At 50.5% G+C, this 21,038-nt stretch overlaps 3 protein-coding genes across 4 annotated transcripts in view; 1 reads left to right on the forward strand and 2 right to left on the reverse strand.

Moving 5' to 3' along the window:
* Positions 1-535: 535 nt before the first annotated feature.
* On the reverse strand, positions 536-4,729 carry FKBP3 (FKBP prolyl isomerase 3). Its single transcript, XM_071426033.1, has 7 exons — positions 4,496-4,729; positions 4,294-4,395; positions 4,110-4,217; positions 3,473-3,608; positions 2,507-2,574; positions 1,470-1,567; positions 536-763 (listed from the first exon to the last, which is right to left on the reverse strand). Exons 1-7 carry the CDS (start codon positions 4,604-4,606, stop codon positions 709-711), a joined length of 678 nt encoding a protein of 225 aa, XP_071282134.1. The 5' UTR covers positions 4,607-4,729; the 3' UTR covers positions 536-708.
* Positions 4,730-4,987: 258 nt separating this feature from the next.
* FANCM (FA complementation group M) overlaps positions 4,988-21,038 on the forward strand; it is a 58,953-nt gene continuing 42,902 nt past the window's right edge. For both annotated transcript variants that reach the window (XM_071426028.1, XM_071426029.1), the window contains exons 1-4: positions 4,988-5,417; positions 6,460-6,632; positions 7,518-7,595; positions 8,074-8,232. In XM_071426028.1, the coding sequence (XP_071282129.1) occupies positions 4,988-5,417; positions 6,460-6,632; positions 7,518-7,595; positions 8,074-8,232 (840 nt within the window). The remainder of the gene's footprint in view (positions 5,418-6,459; positions 6,633-7,517; positions 7,596-8,073; positions 8,233-21,038) is intronic.
* LOC139589578 (heme-binding protein 2-like) lies at positions 9,553-20,787 on the reverse strand. The gene is made up of 5 exons (XM_071426027.1): positions 20,464-20,787; positions 16,958-17,049; positions 15,805-15,946; positions 13,540-13,723; positions 9,553-12,586 (listed from the first exon to the last, which is right to left on the reverse strand). Exons 1-5 carry the CDS (start codon positions 20,690-20,692, stop codon positions 12,415-12,417), a joined length of 819 nt encoding a protein of 272 aa, XP_071282128.1. The 5' UTR covers positions 20,693-20,787; the 3' UTR covers positions 9,553-12,414.

The following is a 21,038-nucleotide window of genomic DNA, read 5'->3' on the forward strand; positions in this document are numbered from 1 at the left end:
GGATGGGAATGCTGTGGGATGGGAATGCTGTGGGGCTGTGGAGCACCAATGCTGTGGGGTGGGAATGCTGTGGGGCTGTGGAGCACCCATGCTGTTGGATGGGGAATGCTGTGGGGTTGTGGAGCACCCATGCTGTGGGACTGTGGGATGGGAATGCTGTGGGATCATGGAGCACCCATGCTGTGGGATGGGAATGCTGTGGGGCTGTGGAGCACCCATGCTGTGGGACTGTGGGATGGGAATGCTGTGGGGCTGTGGAGCACCCATGCTGTGGGATGGGAATGCTGTGGGATCATGGAGCACCCATGCTGTGGGACTGTGGGATGGGAATGCTGTGGGATCATGGAGCACCCATGCTGTGGGATGGGAATGCTGTGGGGCTGTGGAGCACCCATGCTGTGGGATGGGAATGCTGTGGGGCTGGGCTCCCCAGGAGGGAAGGAGCCCTGGCTGGGTGTGGGCCCTGCTGCTCCAGGGGCTCTGCAGTGCCCGGCAGAGGAGCGGGGGAGCACAGACACAAAGAAGGGAGGCACTGGCAGGTACAAACTCTGCTTTAGTGGTGGGGCTGTCACTACAGCAGCGGGGCAGGGACAACACTCAGCACTCATCCCCACAAAGGCACCGCTGTAACCGGAGCCAGGAGTTACAGCAACGCCAGCAGGAAGCTCTCTCTGGCAGAAATGGATTCCCAGCAGCACAGGGAATTCTTCACTCAATATCCACCAGCTCCACTTCAAAGAAGAGTTTTGCATTTGGTGGGATCCTGTTGGCAAACGTTAAGGAAACAGAAAGGAAACAGCCCGTGCAGTGACCCCTCCCTGGGCAGGGAGTGCCCAGCTGCTCCCCAGCCTCTCCCCTGTCCCTGGGATGGCCCTGACCTGGTGGGACACCCCAGATGCAGCCACAGCTGTGCCCAGCAGGAGCTGTCAGGACACAGGGACAGCCCCACAGACACACCTTCATCAGCACACCCTGCTCTGAGCTGCCCCAGCCTTGCCTGCAGCTGTGGGGCAGGGCCTGGGGAGGTCACACTGTCCCACTGTGTCCAGGCAGCCCTTCAGATCACGAGATTCCAGCACAGGAGAACCATCCCTTCTCCTCCAGGAGGGTTGGGAAAAGAAACAGGTCTGCATGAAACACTGTGGGATCACTCCTGCACCCCCTACTGCAGCTGTATCCCAGAACCAAGTGTAACTCTGCCCCTGCCCCTACACTGGTGAGGATCCCCATCAGGCAGAAGCATTTGCAAGCAGCTGGAATAAAAATGCAGGTGGAAAACAGCAGCAGGCTCCCCCTGCATGAGTTTTACTCCAATTGCACCCCCAGGAAGTGCCCAGAACTCCCTGAGTGGGAAGATCCTGAGCCTGCTGTAACAAGTGAACCCCTCTCCTGTATCCCTGTCCATAAAGCACCTCCTTGTCCCCAGCATTCCCAGGCTCCCTGAGGAGTCAGAGGCCATGGAAGGATACTTGGCATCGGGCTGCCCCTTCTTGCCATAGCCCCACTCGGGCTCGATCTCCAGCTGGGCCTTCTCTCCTTTGCTCATGGTCAGCAGGGCCTCGTCCCACTGCAACGACAGAGCAGCTCCAGCCAGGATGGGACAGCGGCCACTGCCCTTCCCAGCTTCTCCTGGGGCTCCAGGAATGCCCCAGGTGCCCTCCCCAGCTCTGTGCAGCACTCCAGGAGGGTGTTCCAGGCCCCCCACCAGCCCACAGAGCAACCTGTGCCCCCGTGCTGGGATGACACTGGGGAGCAATGGGAACACATCCCATTAGCATTCCCAGCTGCAGGATTCCCTTCCCAGGGAGCGCCCAGGGATTGATTGCTGCTGTTCCCACTGAGGGAAGGCTCTGGCACCCACAAACCCAGCATAAACACAGGGATAAACCTGGGCCACTGCTGCTCCTGCAGTGCTGCCCATGGACACAGCCCCTCCCCAGCTCCAGCCCTTCCCACATCAGGACACCTGGAGCAAAGGAGGCTCAGGGGGCCCTTGTGGCTCTGCACAGCTCCTGCCAGGAGGGCACAGCTGGGAGGGCTCCCAGGGACAGGGACAGGAGGAGCAGGAACGGCCTCAGGGTGGCCACAGCAGGAATTTCCCCATGGAAAGGGTGCTCAGGCCTGGCACAGAGTACAGCCCAGGGAATGCACACAGGGGTGGATGGATGGATGGATGATGGATGGATGATGGATGGATGGATGATGGATGATGGATGGATGGATGATGGATGGATGGATGGATGGATGGATGAAGCCCTGGGATGCCATCGGTCTCAGCTGCTGTGAGACACTGACAGGAGACTGACAGGGCTGACCCCAGGGAACAGAGCTCACGTTCCAAGCTCAGCCTGACGAGGGAATGACTGAGGATGAATGTTCCATCCCCCAGTGCAATCCCTTGCAATCTGCCCCCACAAGAAACAGAACCCACAAACTGCACCCCAGTCACAAACCACAGACTGGAACTGCCCAGGGACTGGGAGGGAGCCCTGAATGCTCTACTTACACCTCGGATCACTTTTCCTACACCAACTTTGAAACTCAAGGGCTTGGCTGCTTTTTTCTTCTTGGAACCTGGAAAAGAGTTTTATGTTCATTTGCCTCAACATCACACCAGCACACCCCACACCTCTGTAGAAAACTGCCATTGCAATCATGCTTTATATAAATCGCTGTTCTCCTGATATGATTTTTAGCCCAATATCAGATTTTCAAGGGGAATATTAAAGCTGTGCACTAAAAACATCATTAAATGTTCAAGCTGCACCAAAGCATCTTTCAAACCCCAAAAGCTCATTCCTGACTTACTCAAGTTGACTGTACAAGTTATGGACTTATTAAGGAACCAAGAAAACTCAACAGGGAACATACAAGTATGAGGAATTACAGACAGTATTCCAGTGACTTTGGAATACTGTTCCTGAGTGTGGGACATCCCTGCTGGGAAAGCCCTTCCATTGCACCATTTCATACCCCTAAACCCTCTGATCTGTCACAAAAATTCCATCAGGGAATACTGCACACCAGAGTATTGAAATCCCTCTCATTCTAGTGCCTCCATATGCAAAGATTTACCACAGAATGGCCCCAAGATGTGTTTATTTAGAGAAAGTCAGCACACTGCTGGTGCTGGAGCTCCCTGGGCACCATCTCCCCTGCAGACTGACTCCCTGCATTCCACATTCCCGGGCCTGGAATGCCAGAAGCCAGGGCTGGCAGGATGAAGCCGTGTCACTTGACACCAGCCAGTCCTAAAATACTGCCCTTGCTAGCTCATGGAAAATCAGGGTCGGGAGCTGCAGGGCAGCTCAGCAGCACCATGATAAAGCTGTTTGTCAGGAATGCTCCCAGACACACCTTCCAGGGGCAAACCCTGCCCACATCTGCTGGAGGAGCCCAGGTAATTCCCTCTAGGAGCATTTGCAACCAGCCCCAGGAGTTTATCTGCACATCTGTATGTCCATAACCTTACTTGATTGAATATTGGTATCGAAGACTGTCCCATCCTGCAGCTTTCCTGTGTACCAGCAGTGGACAGTGTCTCCCTTCTTTGGGAAGTTGGTTTTATCTCCCTTCTTTAAAATGGATTTTGTGTACTTTGGTGGCCCCTAAGGTTAGAAAAAGAGAATATGACTGGTGGGTTAAACCATCTCAGATATCCAAGACTGAACAACCACTGAGTTTAAGGCACCAAAGAAGACACTGTTAGTGAATGATGTGTTCATGTTACTGCAGGGCTGCAACATTTGGGGAAAATGCAGCTTAAGGTTAAGGCGGGGTATGAACACCAGATTTCTTATTGTAACCATGTTTTTGAAGACTTAGGATCACACAACCTCCTGAGCTGCAAGTGACCCACAAGGACCATCCTGTCCCTGCCCAGACCCCCAACAATCCCACCCTGGGCATCCCTGGCAGTGCTGTCCAAAGGCTCCTGGGGCTCTGGCAGCCTCGGGGCCGTGCCCATTCCCTGGGCAGCCTGGGCAGTGCCAGCACCCTCTGGGGGAAGATCCTTTCCCCGATATCCCCCTAACCCTCACCCCGAGACAAGCCACCCGCATAATTTGATTTTCCGGGCGAAAAACGCGAGTCGAGGGCATCACACCAACCTCCTCCACAGCCTCCTCAGCCTTCACCGCCTTCCCCTTGGCCTCCTCCGCCTTGGCCGGCTTCGCCTTCTCCGCCGCCTTCTCGGCGCCGTCCGTGCCCTTGAAGCGCTGCGGGGGGAAGGATGAGGAGCCGCACGCCCGGCCCCGGCCCTGCCCGAGCCCAGCTCCATCCCCACGGCCTCACCTGCGTGTGGAAGAGCTGCGTGTAAGCCGCGATCAGCTGCTCCTTGTTCGCCGTCTTCGCCACGTTCTTCACCTGCCCCAGCAGCTTGTGTTCCGCCAGGAACTGCGGGACACGCGCGCCAGGCGTGAGGGGAATCAAACCACCAAAAAAACCCAAACCTCCCCCACATGACTCCAAATTATGGATTATCCCCCGCCATTACCGCCTGCGCCGCGTTCTCCTGCAGGAATTTGATGATCTCCTTCTTGGCCAGCGCCTCGCTCCGCAGCTCCTCGGCGCTCCAGGGCTGCGCCGGGCCCGCGGCCGCCGCCATCTTCCCACCCACCTCCCGCTCCTCCTCCGGAGAGGAGGGCTGGGAGCCGCCCGACAGGGAGAGGGGCGGGCCGGGAGCAGGCCGGGGGAGAAGGGGAGGCTCCGGAGGCGCTTCCCGACCGTCCCCTCAGCCGAGCTCGCAGCGGGAATTCGGGGAGGGGCGCCGAGGGAGGGACAAAATGGCGCCGCCTCGGGGCTGGCGGGGCACGCCCTGAGCGAGGGCAGCGGCGGCAGCAGCGGGACCTGCCCCGGGCTTGGCGGGCGCCTCACGGCGAGGGGAGGGCCGGGAGAGAAGGGAGGAGGGCCGGGAGGCGGCTCCCGTCCCTCTCGGCGGCGGTTTCAAGCGGCGGCGGTGGTGAGGCAGGGCTAAGATGGCGGCAGGATGAGCGGCGGCCGGCAGCGCACTTTGCCGCAGGTGTGGCGGGCGCCTGAGGGCAGAGCGGAGCGGGGGGAGCCGGCCGGGGACAGCGATGACGAGCTGCTGCTGGCGGCCGCGGCCGCGGCCGACCCCGGGCCGCTGCAGGGCTTCAGCGAGGCGGCGGGCTCCATCTGGATCTACCCCACCAACCTGCCCGTGCGCCCCTACCAGGAGCGCATGGCCGGCGCCGCGCTGCTGGCCAACACCCTGGTGTGCCTGCCCACCGGGCTGGGCAAGACCTTCGTGGCCGCCGTGGTCATGTACAACTTCTACCGCTGGTTCCCCTCGGGCAAGGTGCTGTTCCTGGCCCCCACCAAGCCGCTGGTGGCTCAGCAGATGGAGGCGTGTGGCCGCGTCATGGGCATCCCGAGCCGGGACATGGCGGAGATGACAGGTACGGCCGCTGCCCGCGGGCTGCCAGGCGTGAAAAGCCGCAGTGTGAGGGAAAAAATAAAATATGAGAGGTGTTTGAAGGGCTGACTGCTGGTTTGGCCGTAGTTAAAAGCACAGGTCGCCTGTATAAAGGGTGAAGCGCTGCGGTGCAGCCCTGGGGTCACAGCGTGCACGTCTCTGCACACGCAGAGCGCTCTCTGGGATGCTGAAGCCAAAGAATAATGGCTCTTTAAACCCACTTCAGAGCTGGTTCTGCCCCTCCTTCTCATCCCCTTGTCACTTTCCGTGTCACTTTTATTGTCGCTTTCCTTGTCACTTTCCATTCACCTTTTTTTTTTGCAGCCCCCCTGAGCTGCAGTTTATTCCTCACTGCGGTAACAACCTTGATGACTGAACCCATAACCTGGTTTGAGACCCAGACCTTCCCCACAGGTGTCTTAAGTGATGTTCTGAGCAATTGGCATTTTGAGCTTCCCAGACTTGATTTCCATGGTTCTGGATTTAATTTTTTAATGCAAAAAACTCTTCCTAGTCATTGTACTGCATCAAGAGAAATACAGGTTGGATAGTAGGAAAAGGTTTTTCATGGAAAGAGTGATAAAGTTCTGGAATGGCTGCCCATGAGGTGGTGGAATCATCATCCCTGGGTGTGTTTAACAAAGCCTGGATGTGGCACTGGGTGCCAGGGTTGAGTTGAGCTGTTTGGGATGGGTTGGACTCGATGGTCTTGAAGGTCTCTTCCAGCCTGGTCATTCTGTGAATATTCTGTGTCCAGTGAGGGTGGGCAGGCCCTGGCACAGGTGCCCAGAGCAGCTGGGGCTGCCCCTGGATCCCTGGCAGTGCCCAAGGCCAGGTTGGACACTGGGACACCCTGGGACAGTGGGAGGTGTCCCTGCCATGGCAGGAGTGCCACTGGGTGGGATTTAAGGTCCCTTTCCAACCTGACCCATTCCATGATTTTATGTGTCTGCCAGCTCTGTCACTGTCAGATCTTGGGCCATACTTTGTTCTGAGTTCGCTGATGTTGTTTCTTTGATTTGCAGGAGGAACCCAGGCTCTGGGCCGGCAGGAGCTGTGGAACACCAAGAGAGTCTTTTTCCTCACTCCTCAGATAATGGTCAATGACCTCTCTCGTGGGACCTGTCCTGCTACGGAGATCAAATGTCTGGTTATTGATGAAGCCCATAAAGCCCTTGGCAATCATGCCTACTGCCAGGTAGGGCTGGAACCACTTCACTCTTCTCTCCCAGTCGCAAAAACCTTCCCCAGAATTGCTTCCAGCATCTCCATAAAGCATCAGGGTCATTGCTGTGGGGAGATTGTCCTTGAGGTCCTTAACTTTGTTTGAAAGACATCCAACATTCCTGTGTGTTGTCATTGCCTTGTTTATTAATAATACCTGTAAGGTATCTTTTCAGTGCCTCCATTAAATTGTAATTTTGGTTTAAAGATAGTTTTGGCTGGGCAATGTTAAAAAAACCCCAGTGTTTTTATAAGGTTCTTTAGCAGAGATAAATCAGTTCAAGATTTCTTCTTAAATTTGGTGTTTGTGTTGATTAGCTAAGGGTTTGTTGAAAAAATTGTAGTTCCATGTAGTATCATGAGTTAATCTCCTGAGAGCAATAGGTGACCTAAAAGTTACTTTGATACACTGGAGAAATTTATTGGATATTTGTGGATTTCAGATAACATAGGATTAATCATCTGTGAATTACATTTTTTAGAGTTTTTCTTCAGACTCAATTTTTGGCAGCTCACCCAAGTTAGTGGGCTGTCAATACTTTTGTTAAATCAAGTGAGAAATCATTTCATAATTTCTCCAGGTTGTTCTTGGTACGTTTCCAGGATGCCCCTGGATCCCTGGCAGTGCCCAAGGCCAGGCTGGACACTGGGGCACCCTGGGACAGTGGGAGGTGTCCCTGCCATGGCAGGGCTGGCACTGGGTGGGATTTGAGGTCCCTTTAACCCAAACCATTCTGGGATTCAGCATTTTTGGAGTGTTTTGTTAAGCCTTTCCTGCTTAGTGTGCATTTTCACTGCTGTAGTTTGTACAAGGAAATCATCTCCTCTCAGGGCACTAATGAAGCTTTCCTGCTCTCAGGTTGTGAGGGAGCTGAGCAAATTCACAAATCAATTCCGGGTCCTGGCCCTGAGTGCCACCCCAGGCAGTGACACCAAGGTGAGCCACAGCTCCTTGTATGCTTTAAACAATCAAGGGTGAGGGGCAGCTCTGCTCTGTGCCTGAAGCCTCTGCAGGGTCCTGAGGAATTCCACATCAGGACTGAATCCATTTACAGTCCATTGCTTGGTGAGGTTTGGTGTTTCTCATGCTATAAACAACATTTTATTGATTTGTGAGGGTGGGCAGGCCCTGGCACAGGTGCCCAGAGCAGCTGGGGCTGTCCCTGGATCCCTGGCAGTGCCCAAGGCCAGGCTGGACACTGGGGCTGGGAGCACCTGGGACAGTGGGAGGTGTCCCTGCCATGGCAGGGGTGGCACTGGGTGGGATTTAAGGGTCCTTTCCAATCCCCAAGCCTGGAATTCTATTTCCTGTCCTTTCTTTATTCATTGTAGGCAGTGGATGCCTTTTCCTTACAATTTTGTGTAACCCTTGCTAAAATACAGAAATAGTTACTTTGTTTTTGTGGCTTTACCAGGCTGTGCAACAAGTTATCTCCAACTTGCTGATTGCTCAGATAGAGGTGTGTGCTGAAGATTCTCCAGAAATTCAGCCTTATTCTCACGAGAGACAAGTGGAAAAAATTGTAGTTCCACTTGGGGAAGAACTGGTAGAATTTCAGAACATTTACATCAAGGTGAGTGACTGCATTTCCTTTTTGGTCAGTGGCCAGTGACTGGGAATGTTTTATCACCTCTGTCTAGCCTTGCAGTGTTTATAAAGGCAACACTTTCTTGTGTAATTAACTTTGATTATAGGGTAAATTAAGCACCGTGGGTTCAACTCCAGCAGCTGCAGTTTCATTTTGCACCAATGCTTGCAGTAACTTGGAAAGCTTGGGTGGAAAACTTGGAATTGAATTTTCCTCACTCTCTGTCTGCAAAGTTGACACCAGATCTAAACTGAGGTTTCTGCATTTGGCTGAACTCAGTATTAAGATGTTGGGAATGCCTTGAGGAATCTGTGTGTGGGCTGGAACATTTTCTCTGATTAAAAATAATATTCTTTAGCATAAGTTTTAAGTCATCTGTGAGTGTAATTAGTTCTTTTGGAGTTTTTTTAAATTGATTTATCTGGTTTATTAATTTATTTATTGGCCTATTTCTATTATGATGATGACATCTTTTTCTTTTCTACCAATCTTCAATGCTGAAATATGAGATTCTGGGGACCAGAGCTGTTTGTCAGTCAGTTGTAACTTAGTGATCTGTGCCTTCCCCTTGTTGGCAAATGATGTTACATAAAACACCACTCTGGAAAGTGTAAAATATCTGCTCTTTTTTTGTTTAGAGGCATAAAAAGTTAGGATTGAGTTGTGTATCAGACTGTTGGCCTCAGAGCACGTGTGTTTAACAAAGCCTGGGTCTGGCTGGGTTGAGTTGAGCTGTTGGGGCTGGGTTGGACTCCATGATCCCGAAGGTCTCTCCCAGCCTGGTGATTCTGGGAATTCTGGGAATTTGGTTAAAATTGATGGATTTTGGTGTAGCTGTGTGAAGAGAACTGGAAGGCAAACTTGTGAGTGCATCAGGTATTTGCAACCCAGGGACCTGAGAGTGTTTAAATGAGGAACCTCCAGTGATAAAGAGAAACTTTACAGTAGTTTTGCATCACTGCAGGTGCCTCTGAGGCCTCTTTGGAGTGCAGGGCTTTGTTTTGGGGTTTCAGCTGTGGTGAGCACCTTGGTTTGGCACCACCAGCCTTGCCTGTGGCTGCAGGGCTTTGTTTCCTTCCTGTGCTCTGGATTTGCATTTCAAGTGCTGCTGCTTTCCTGGAGAACACAACTTCTAGTAACAGCCAGGGCTGCAGGGAGGGTTTGCCTCACTCCTGGAGGCCTCAGCACTTGGGGAAGTGGGGCTTGAGGTGACCATTTCACATCTGGCTTTTGTAAAATCAGAGCAGCATCCTAAGGCAGGAGAGCAAAAGCACCTCTGTGTGCTGCAAGAATGAGAGCCAGGTGTCTGTGCACAGTAAAATCATTCTTTATTTGTGCCAAACAGTAAACAAGACAACATTTCAGTGTGAGCAAAGGACAGTGTCAGACAGCACAGCACAACAATGCCAGAGGAACTCTGTGGAGATGTCTTTACATACAATAAGCAAGGCCCTGAGTATCACAATAGCTGGAATCAACGTTTTAGGCACTAACTCTGGTTTGGAAAATACACAGTATGCAGGACAACACTTATCTGTTAAGGCTACATCATTTAATCTTCCAAAAATAGGGGTGAATGCTGATTTATTATCTCCTTTCATGAGTGGAAAGCTAATAACTTCACATTAAAACTGAAAATCCAGGGGTGGCTCCCAAAGCAGAGCCACGGATGGATAACAAAATACCTGTTCTAGGCAGTCATGCCTGACCTGGTGTAGTCAGATCTGAGTAGCAGTGATGTTTGCTTGCCATTCAGTGGTGTAACAACTGAATAAACTGCATTTTGTGTCAGCTAAACACTGGAGCTCTTGGTGCCTGTGCTCCTGAGGCCAGTGGCAACTCTTGGTACCAAGCCATAAAGTGTATCTCCAAACTGGAGCTGAAGTAGGGTTTTTTTTTGGGTTTTTTTTGTTTTTTTCTCAGCAGCAGAAGCCATCTAACAGAAGTGAAAATAAATAAATACTATCTTGGGATTCACAGTTTGCCATAAAGAGCAGGCAGTGCTGGGCTGCAGGTGGGATGTCAGCACACTCAGATAGATCTGCTCGTGCTCCAGGGGTGTTTCTGGAACATCACCCACGGGGAGCTGAGCCACAGGAGGGGCTGGCAGGGACATCAGACACAGCAGATGCTTTTGCAGGAGAGGCTTAAAATGTGAATTATGTACAAACTGGTGCTCTGTGGTGAGAGGATTTCACTGCTCCCAGGAGCTATGCAACATCTGTTGTGCCAAAGCATAATGAGAATTTCCCTCGCTGGCAAAAGAATTCAGATGGCAGAAATTTTTTTTAATTTGCCATAAAATCTTGTCGGAGGTGAAAATTACTTTTATGTACTCTTATAAAAATCTGAGGGAGGATATGAGAAAAAAACCTTTTATTTAATGCCTCCCTGGGCCATCTATTCAACTCAGTTTTAAAAATACTTTCACTGTTTTTCTTTAATTAAGAGCTTTTACTTTAATACTGGTTGGCATTTTTAATTTTCCTTCTCCCAGGCTGGGACACTGTATTGCATTTTAGTTTGTTTGGGTTTTCTTCCCCTCTCCATAAAAACTCTTGGGTTTTTTGTGTTAAAACTAAGGCTTTTGTGTCTCTTTATTTTGTGTTTCCTTTTCCCCCTCTCCTTGCTGCTTCCCAAGGAATCTCTGTGCCCAGCAGGCACCAGAGGGCACCTTGGTCCTGCTTAAACCAGGGCCACTCTGATCCTGCTGCTCAGGGAGAGGTTTTGGGCTGAGCACAGAGCCCTCCCTCCCTCCCTGTGGGACCAGGAGGCTTTTTGGGTTCATTCAGAAATCCTCCACAAATCCATTTTTGGAGTTGTTTTTTCACCCTGCTGTGAGTTAGCAGCCCCTGGCTCTGGTTGCTGCTCTGTGTGTTGGAATTCAAGGGCACAGAAGCTCTGCTGGAACCCTAAATCCTGTAACCAATAAATAATGCTGGTGATGTACTCAGTGAATTTTATATAAAAAAATATTTACGTCTATTAGGAATAAACTCTACCATCACATCAGTAAGGGGAGACATTAGGGAGGGATTTTGGAGAGCAGAATTCTTTGCTACCCTGACTCTAAAGTGCAGTAGGTGCTCTTGGGCTGTGTGGAACAGTGGCAATGCTGCTCCCACACCTTCTGGGGGCTCTGGAACGTGGGAGCTCAGCCTCTGCACAGAGCCAGGCTGCCAGCTGAGGGCTTAGGACAGGGCTGAGGGGCAAAACAACCAACAAATTGATACTGGGGAGAAAAAACTCTCACAGTGAGGGTGGTCAGATGCTGGGACAGGCCCAGAGGGGTCCCTGGGGATGCTCAAACCCAGCTGTGCTGCCTGGAGCAGCAGCCCTGCTCTCAGCAGAGGTGTCTGCCCCAGGTCACTCCCAGCTGAGGTGTTCTCTGTGGATATTTGTGTCATTTATGCCATTTACAGCCAGAAGTGCTGAACAATTTACTCCAGCTGCAGTGCTTTAACACCCAGCAAAGCTGTAAGAATGAACTGTTCAGAAAACTGCAGTTCAAAGGAACCAGTGTCTGCTTAGGAATGCCAGAGCCAGTCATGGGATTCCTGGGGGGTGTGATGAGGATAACCTCAGTAATTTTGCTGTCAACACTTGAGTGAGCAATAGGAGTTTTTGGTCTCTCTCCAGACTGGGGGAGCTTTGGTTGGGAGCTTTCTGAGGTAAGCTTTGGGGATGGATCTCTGTGCCACAGCTGTCAGCATTGGCCTGTTCTTACTCCATGCTCCAATCCCACTGGGCTAAGCCTGGTTCTCCTCAGGAACTGAGACCTGGACATTCTTTCTGTGCCTGTGTGAGGTGGGTTTGCTGTGTCACACTGAGAGCCCCAGCGGGGTCTTTGTGCAGCACTGGAGCAGGCCAGGGCTCCAGGATGTCCCCAGGGAGCATCCTGAGCCATAGGCAGGCTAGGGATGCCAAAGGGAAGGGGTTTCTGCCTCCCTTACCTGCTCAATAAGATAGAAAAGCTGAACTAACTTTAAAGTGCCAAAACCCTCCATCCAATCTGTGGGAGAGTTGCCGCGGGGATCTGTGGCTGGGGAGCTGAGCTGGGCTGGCTGCTCCTAACCCAGCTGAGATCCCCAGTGCTGACCTGTGACAGGGGACACCTGGGGTCACCTGTGAGAGGGAGGAGACCCCGTGGGCAGCAGCAGGAGGAGCTCAGGGCCGCTGCAGGAACCAGATCTCGTTGTGGCGGTTGGCGGCGGCGGGGTTGGTGTAGCCGGCGATGATGAACGTGTCCCGCAGGCACAGCTCGGGGCTCTCCAGGATGGCTGCCAGCAGGTTGATCTCTCTCATGATGGAGTCCTCGTTGGTGATCCCTCGGAAGCTCCTGCAGGGGTCACCTCAGGTCAGCTCTGGCTGCTTCCACAGCTCCCTGATGCTGCTGGGAGTGGCTCTGCACCCCAGGAACGGCGACAGGACTAAAGGGGACAGCCCTAAGCTGCGCCTGGGGAGGTTTAGGCTGGACTTGAGGAAAAAGCTCCTCACAGAAAAAGTGATTGGGCATTGCAAAGGGCTGCCCAGGGAGGTGGTGGAGTCACCATCCCTGGAGGTGTTTAAGTAAAGCCTGGATGTGGCACTGGTGCCATGGTCTGGGTGACAAGGTGGTGTTAGGGCATAGCTTGGACTCAGTGATCTCAAAGGTCTTTTCCAGCCTAGTTCATTCTGTGATTCATTTTAAACCCACTGTTCTTCCAGAGCCACTGTTTCATTTTTCCAGAGCCACTGTGTTCATTTTAAACCCACTATTTTTCCAGAAATGCCTTCTGAGTGACTTGGTTGTGTTTCACCAATGGTACTGACTGTGATTAATCCCAAACCATTTTTTCTTAAAGTTTTCTGTGCCACATCAGACACTTTGTTCCCAACTATACAGAATAGTCTGAGTGTGTTTTATCATACAATTACAGATGCATCATTTTACCAAGTAATTGATATAAATATAGAATAACCTGAGCTGGAAGGGATTGTGGAGTCCAATCATGGCCCTGCCCAGACCCCCCAGCAATCCCACCCTGGGCATCCCTGGCAGTGCTGCCCAAACCCTCCTGGAGCTCTGGCAGCCTTGGGAATGTGCCCATTCCCTGGGGAGCCTGGGCAGAGCCCAAAACCATTCCCTGTTATAAATTTGTAACCTTTATTTCCTAACCATCCCATTCATAAACCAGGCAGCTTTTACAACTCTTGAAATTAAGTTTTACAAGGTCTAAAAATCCTAATGTGCCCGGACTGAGAGCTGGGTGTTTTCCCTGTGTTTAGCAGAGCAGTTAGTGCATTTCTCACCTGCTGTAGACAATGGTGGCAGGCCACTCCTCGATGATGATGTCAGAGTCGAAGGGGTGTGGGGGCTCGTCCTGCAGCACCTCGGGCAGGTAATAGGCCACTGTCACCGCCTGTGTCATCGCCGACTGCGCCTCGTTGGTGTGCACGATGGTGACAATGGGCACGGTGATGCCCAGGTACAGCCCTGCCCACACACAGGGGGAGGTGAGAGCATTCAGGAGGCTCAGGAGGAGCTCTGCACACTGTCCCTGCCTGCTGAACTTGGGGGTTGAATCTGCATTCGTGTGGGGATAGTTTTTCTGAGTTGGGGGTTATTTGGGCAAGTCAAAAGTTTAGTGCAGTTAAGAGGATGCTTAGGCTTAGGAATAGGGCCAGGATGAATAGGACTATGTCTATTACTCTTCTCTGGCTTTAAACCAGATTCCAAGGATTGGAAGTGGATCATAATTAGTGTCACAGGCATCTTTCATGAAAAATCCTTTCTCAGGATTTTTCCTTGTGAGAAGCTGCAGTTTCAGCAACTAAAAGTAAGCAATGGTTATCTGCTGCTGTGGAATGCAACAGGTAGACTCATGATTAGTTTCTTGTAAATGTTTAGATTTACTAACTACTCATAGCAGAGCTAGTTCTTGCTCTCTGAAACACAAATCTTTGTTATTCATTCTTTTCTATTCTTAGCTTAGCTAGCTTCTGAAAAAACTTTTTCTTTTCTATTTTTTTTAGTATAGTCTTAATGTAACATATATCATAAAATAATAAATCAAGCTTTCTGATCATAAAGTCAACATTTTCTTCTCTTCTTCATCTTGAAAACCCTTGTGACCAGGGTCACAAATTAGTATAGTAGAAGAGTAAGATGCTCATCAGTAGATAGAAATGTAGAGGAATAATCATACAGCATCTACAAAGTATCAGCATCAGGCAGCTGCTTCAAACCCAAAGTGTTTGAAGGGATTTCACTGGGATGGTTTAGGTAGTGTGGGTGTGCTCCAAGCTGGGAGGGGCAGTGAGTGCCCAGAGCAGCTCTGGCTGCCCCTGCATCCCCAAAAGTGTTCCAGACCAGTTGGACACTGGGGCTTGGAGCAGCCTGGGACAGTGGGAGGTGTCCCTGCCATGGCAGGGGTGGAACAGGAAGATCTTTAAGGTCCCTTCCCAGCCAAACCATCTGTGACTCCATGATTTCCCTGTGCTTTGTAGTTTGTGTGTGTGTGCAAGGTTTGTGCATCTGTGTCCAAAACACAGCATTTGGTGAGCTCTCCCCTTTTCATGCAGGGCAGGGAGTTTGCCTGAAATCTTTTCCCTCTCCTAAAGGAGTTGTGTTTATCTTCAAACTGACCTTGTATCGTGGTTTAAATATTTGGGAACAAAACTGCAGGCAAGAGAATGGGGTGCTCTGTGAATTCATTGAGGGTTTGCTGGTGTTAAAAATGTTGCAATATTTTTTGGTACTGTTGTGTGTTTGGAGTGCAGGAGGCAGAGGGAACTTCCTTTCTGTACAGTTTGATCACAACCCTGCAGTTCTGGAGCTAAAATTACTTTTAAACCACATAAAAGTGTTAAAAGAATGGGGAAGGTACCCTGGGGAAGGAAAAGCTTTTGTGATCAATGTTTGTGTTTTCTTGGAAAGATACTTAAGGGCTGAGTCAATTACAGCACAGAGCACTGAGCATGGCAAAACTTGATAGTAACTGGAGGATGAAGAATATGAGAGCTGATGTCTAGAAGTGAAAACCAGATTCAATTGGATTGCACACCAGGTGCACATTTTACAGGCAGGCACAAGCTCTCAAGGACATGGTGGATTTGCCATTATTTTGAGCTAAAACTGGATTATCTTGCTGGAAAACACGCTTCAACCACAAATTTGCTGTGTCCGTTGGGACAGGGACAATTTAATATCTTAACTAAAGGGAAGGAGGCAGAAAACTCTGCTCCCTTCTGGTATCACACACTGCCAGGTGATTTCAGTGCTGCTGTGAAAATGAAACTCTGTAAATCCTGTAGCAAATGTCAGATTTACAGCAGAGAGCAGCCTGGGACAGTGGGAGGTGTCCCTGCCATGGCAGGGGTGGCACTGGGTGGGATTTTAGCTCCTTCCAACCCAAACCCTTCCAGGATTTCTATGATTTTTCTGGAAAGGCTGTATCATGGAAAAACATCCCTATAGGGTGTGTATTTGGGAAAAACTGTTCAAAGCATCTCCCTAATTAGGAGAGAGGGCAGAAATGCCATTTTCTAACTGCTGTGGGGCTGGGGTGTCATTACCTGAGGAGTTCTGCTCACAGATGTACCTCATGAGCTTCATGAAGCCGAGGCAGATGCTCTGCTCGTACTGCTTCTCTTTCATTTTGATACAAGCCCACTTGGCTTTCCCATACTGCCTTTTCTCATAGAGTAGATCTCCCAGCTGCAAACACACAGGGAACAATTTGGGATTGTCATTTATTCAGCTAAAAACATCAACCAAACAAATACGAGTGAAGCACAAGAACTGCATCTTTACAGCTCTCAGTGTCGTGACCTCGAAAGAAACATGAATTTTAATCCTTCCTCCTATAAACCAAGGAATACACTGCTGATCTTGCATCAAAACTGACTTCAGCAGATTTTTAGGCAGTTCTCCTTTAAATAAGGAGGTGTCATCTTTTGGACTGGCACTATTAAACATTTAGTTGCAATTAACACTGAATAACCTTGTTTTTTAGCTGCAGTTGTTACAGTAATACTGTAACATTAAAAAATGCTTTCAACATAAACAGTCAGGAGTCCCAAACTTCATTTAAACACACTGCAGTGTTTAAGGGCTGAGTCAATCAATCAAATGATAATATTTATAAGTGTGAATTATTTAAATCTATTTAAAAGAAATGTGGCCAAAAAGTCCTCATAGATGGTCAGTAAAGGTTTTTGTGGTTTTTGATTTAAGGTTAAACATTTGTTTGCACATTTCCTGAGCTGGAAGCAATATGCTGTACATTAATTTCAGTATTTTACTAGAGGATAAGATGGGTTTACAAATTGCTGCTTTGTTTGATAATGATTTGTGATACAGAAGTACATTTTGGTTTTAAATTCAGTTGTTCATTTCTTTCAAGTACTCTTTGCTAATGTTTTATCAACATGACTGTAAAGGAGCAAATGCACCAATTTAAGTGAAGAAAATGGGCATTTTATTTCAAATGGCAAAGAGAGGTTTTTGTTAATTTAATTATGTCTCAAAGGGTGGAATTCCTGGCCATCTTCTGACTTACAAAAACGAAAATTACACATGTCCAAGGGCTGAGATGTTCCAAATGAGGGGCAGTGGCACAGTTACAATGTTTGCACTCATGTTCAGAGTCCCACAGAGTTCGAAGCCCTTTGTGAGGAGCCCCATGCCATTTGTGGAGCCCTGTGTGCAGAGGGGGGGCAGCAGTACCTTCTCCTTGCGCTGGATCAGCGTGAAGGGGATGCTCTGCCTCTCCTGGGGGTTGTTGTTCCTGGTCAGCTGCTGGATGGGCTCTGCCATGTCTGCAACAGAACCACAGTTCCCAGTGAGACTGCAGGAACAGGACTGAAATGTGCTTCATTCCCTTGGGGGTCTTTGTCACTGCTGTTGTTTGCTCGTTTCTAGGCAAGGAAAAAGCTTTTCCTAGGCGAGGTTTGTCACAGACATCTCTTATGAAAAATCCTTTCATTAGGATCTTTTCTCCTGAGAAACTGAGAGGCCTCAGAAATGAAATGTACCCAATGGTTATCTGCTGCTGTGGAATGCAACAGGTGCATCTGGGATTGGGCTCATGTGGTTGTTTCTAATTAATGGCCAATCACAGCCCAGCTGGCTCAGACTGTCTGGTCACTCACAAGATTTTATTGTTTTTTCTTTCCTTTCAAGCCTTCTGATGAAATCCTTTCTTCTATTCTTTAGTATAGTTTTAGCATATAATTTTCTTTTAATATAATTTATATCATAAAATAATAAATCAGCCTTCTGAAACATGGAGTCAAGATTCTCATCTCTTCCATGTTGGGGTTGCCTGCAAATTCAACAGAGGTTACCTGAGTTCTGCCCCTGTGCTCTTAGGAGTGGGTTTCCCTCTCCCATTCCCTACATTTCCTACCCAAGTGTCCATGGAAAGTTCTTGGCTGGGCCCCATTTCTGGCCCTGTGCAGGGGCCATTCCCAGCTCAGCACCTCTTGTGCTGCTAGATTCAGGTGTATCCACACAAAGGACATTAGGGTGGCTGCTCTTGTGGGCAGGTTCAAGGAAATACTGCTGTGGGAATGAATTTCCAAAGGGTGGTTAATGCCTAAAGGTGCAGTTGTAACTGTGGTTATCCTGACATCAATTCTAGCTCAAGGTCGTGAATGAATTCTGCTCAGGAGGTGATCCCTGCCAGACAGGCTTGGAAACTGTGGGTACAAGGTCAGTCTTGGGCATGGAACACCTCTCTGCCACAAGGGTTGGTCCCCTGCCTCCCAGAGCTGGGCTGATTGAGGGCATTTGTGCACTTAGAGGATTAGAAACTCGATTTTATGTGCAGTGCTTGACAGTCTGGATGTGAACCCCTGCCCTGCTGCCCCACAGTGTGTGCTGCACATGCAGGAAAAAGAGGAGTTTCAGCTCCCAGAGCCCTTTTTTGGGGAGCTGGAGGTGCCTCAGGTGGAAGAGGCAGGATAATGGGGGAAGAGAGTATTTATTATCCATGTTTGAGAGGAGGGGAGAGTTAAGATGCAGGAGAATTAACTTGGCCGAGGTCACTCAGTAAATCTGTAGCTGAGCTGGGAATCAAACCTCCATCTCCTGGCATCCAGTCCAGGGCTTTAGCCTTAAGACTGTTTGGAATAGTAAAGATCCTTAAACAAAGGGGAGGGGAAAAAATAAAGGTAAAAAAGCTACATTGTAGTTAAGTGTAAACATTTTCTCTTTGCAATATGTCACTGGGAAACATTTAAAATGTAACTAATAACTGACATGTGAATGGATCTCTTTGAAGGCTGAGGGAAAAATAAAAGTAGAGTTCACCACTGTATTTTCCAAGAATTAGGAAAGCTTTCAGGACTCTAGAATTAACTCTATTTTTAGATTACTTTATCAATTAGTGGGGATGGGTTATGTTTTTTGCATTCCATATTAATGCAGAGGGTAGGGATTACAACTGATTAAAGTCCTTTGGGGGGTTTTATCCTTCAGTTTATGAATCTGTGCTTTGCATTGTCCCAGTCTGCAGAGCTCCACCTGTGCAGGGCCAGGCAGGCAGCAGCAGGACAAGGACAGTTGTGTTTTCTGCAGTCATGGCTCCAGTGATGCACAGGGATCATCCCAGACCCCCAGCAATCCCACCCTGGCCATCCCTGAGGGTGTTCACCAAACCCTCCTGGGGCTCTGGCAGCCTCAGGCCGTGCCCATTCCCTGGGGGGCTGTTCCAGTGCTGATTCCACCCTCTGAGGAAGAACCTTTCCCAAAATCCACCCTAAACATTCCCTGGGTCCTCTCCCTGGCCCAGACAGGCAGGGACATGGGCTGCTCCTTGTCACAGGGGGATTCCTCCTTCTGGAAAATCCCCTCCTCCTCCAGCCCTGGACAGGACCTTGTATTTACTCTGTCTTGACTTTAGTAACATGTGCTGAGTGCCACAGAGCAGACCTGTAATACTGTGTAACTAAAGAATATGTATAACTGTAACTAAATGATATGTATAACTGTAACTAAAACATGCCCACACCCTGCTTTTGACATATTCCTTGGACTTTGTATTCTTCCTGATGGAATTTAGGAATTCCAGGCACCAGAACAGCAGGTAATTCTGTGGGAAGCGCTCTGGTTTTCTGCTGCACTCAGGGGTGTTAAATAGAGACCCTCTGAGCCCTGGGGATCCTGGAAATGTCAGATTGCAGCATTCCAGACACAGAGCCATGGCTGCTGGAGTGACTGCTGGCACTCTGGGGTGGCCCTGGGCATCCAGAGACCCTCCAGGGGCAGGGAGAGCAAGGCAAGGCAGGGAGTCCTGCTCAGGCTGATCTTACCCTTCTTTTAGCATGTTAATTGTCATTAAAGCTTTCCAGAGTTAAGATGAGAGACTTCAAACTTGAGACTTCGAACACTTGCTGTGTTGGAATATAGAAAGAGTTTTTAAAGAGCAGTAATTTAACACAGGTAGTGTCCAGTGCAGCCTGGGCCAGGTTTGGCTCTCCCCACCTCAGGAAGGTGAGTTACCTGCCCAGCAGAGATGCTGCAGATCTCTGCTCCTCTGGCCAGGACAGGGCAGAGTTAAATCTGACCGAGCTGAGCCTGTGGTGACTCTCTGCTGCTTGTTAGGAGTTCTCTGACTCATCACTCTTTCAGATTCTCCAGACTTTCTTAAAATTGAAAACAACCGATTCTGACCAAGATGAGCCCGGGAGCCTTGCTGTGGAAAGCAAATCAATCCTTTACTTGTTTACTCTGGGCCGTTTTTAAACACAGCCCTCTTTCCTTAAAGAGCTGTACTGGGGTGGAGGGGATACTTTTAGGAAGAACGCTTTTGCAGGTCATCAGTTTAATATTTAATTAGCTCTGAAAACTCACATTGGCTGGTTTTAGGTCTGAAAACTCGCAGTGGTTGTTTTCAGTGCCAATAGATCACTGAATTAGGTCTGAAAACTCGCAGTGGTTGTTTTCAGTGCTAATCGGTCACTGAATTAGATCTGAAAACTCGCACTGATTGTTTTTAGTGCGAATGGGTCACTGAATTAGATCTGAAAACTCGCACTGCTTGTTTTCAGTGCGAATAGATCACTCCAGCGCCGCTGCAGCCGCCTCCCTGCCTTACGGGAAGCTTTGCATCGCCCCGGGTGCAGCTTTAGCCGCTCCAGAGCCAGACTCCGGTGGCTCAGACTCGCGCAGGGCTTTGCTGGCTGTTCATTGCCGTGTCCCGCAGCCCCAGTCCCGCGTCCCGGCCTTACCTCGGGGCACGTCCACCTGGTGCCCCCGTCCCACGCTCTGCCAGTAGCTCAGCAGCCGCTCCTGCTCCTCGTCGTCCATGCGCTCGGCCGCCTCCTCCTCCAGGCTGCTGCCGTGGCTGTGGTACGCCGAGTCGGGGCTCTCCTCGGCCAGCCCGTCCAGATCCTCCAGCGTGATCGCGGCGGGGCCGCCGGGCCCCGCGCCGCCCATGCGGCACCCGCCCGTCTCCATCCCCGCTCCGCGCCCCCAACGCCGCCGCCGCCGGCCTTATCTAGGGACCGGCACCGGGGCGGGGGCACCGCGGGCACCGCCTCTGCCCGCCCAGCGCCGGAGGGATGGAGAGAGCCGGGCACGGAGGGATGGGGCACCGCGGGCACCGCCTCTGCCCGCCCAGCGCCCGAGGGATGGAGAGAGCCGGGCACGGAGGGATGGGGCACCGCGGGCACCGCCTCTGCCCGCCCAGCGCCCGAGGGATGGAGAGAGCCGGGGATGCAGGGATGGGGCACCGCGGGCACCGCCTCTGCCCGCCCAGCGCCGGGCAGGGATGGAGAGAGCCGGGCATGGAGGGATGGGGCAC

The sequence above is a fragment of the Agelaius tricolor genome, unplaced genomic scaffold (assembly GCF_023055355.1).
Source record: "Agelaius tricolor isolate 1412-34295 unplaced genomic scaffold, bAgeTri1.0.p SCAF_5, whole genome shotgun sequence".
In the NCBI taxonomy this organism is placed as follows: domain Eukaryota; kingdom Metazoa; phylum Chordata; class Aves; order Passeriformes; family Icteridae; genus Agelaius; species Agelaius tricolor.

Bases quoted from the DNA above. Each gene is read 5' to 3' on its own strand.
- LOC139589578 (XM_071426027.1), bottom strand. From the start codon at position 20,692: ATGGAGACGGGCGGGTGCCGCATGGGCGGCGCGGGGCCCGGCGGCCCC. The intron at 17,050-20,463 runs GTAAGGCCGGGA...GTTCTGTTGCAG, and splicing joins CCAGGTGGACGTGCCCCGAG to ACATGGCAGAGCCCATCCAG. The intron at 12,587-13,539 runs GTGAGAAATGCA...TGACCCCTGCAG, and splicing joins GCCACCATTGTCTACAGCAG to GAGCTTCCGAGGGATCACCA.
- FKBP3 (XM_071426033.1), bottom strand. From the start codon at position 4,606: ATGGCGGCGGCCGCGGGCCCGGCGCAGCCCTGGAGCGCCGAGGAGCTG. The intron at 2,575-3,472 runs GTAAGGTTATGG...ACTCTTTTCCAG, and splicing joins CGATACCAATATTCAATCAA to GTTCCAAGAAGAAAAAAGCA. The intron at 764-1,469 runs GTATCCTTCCAT...GTTTGCCAACAG, and splicing joins AAGGGGCAGCCCGATGCCAA to GATCCCACCAAATGCAAAAC.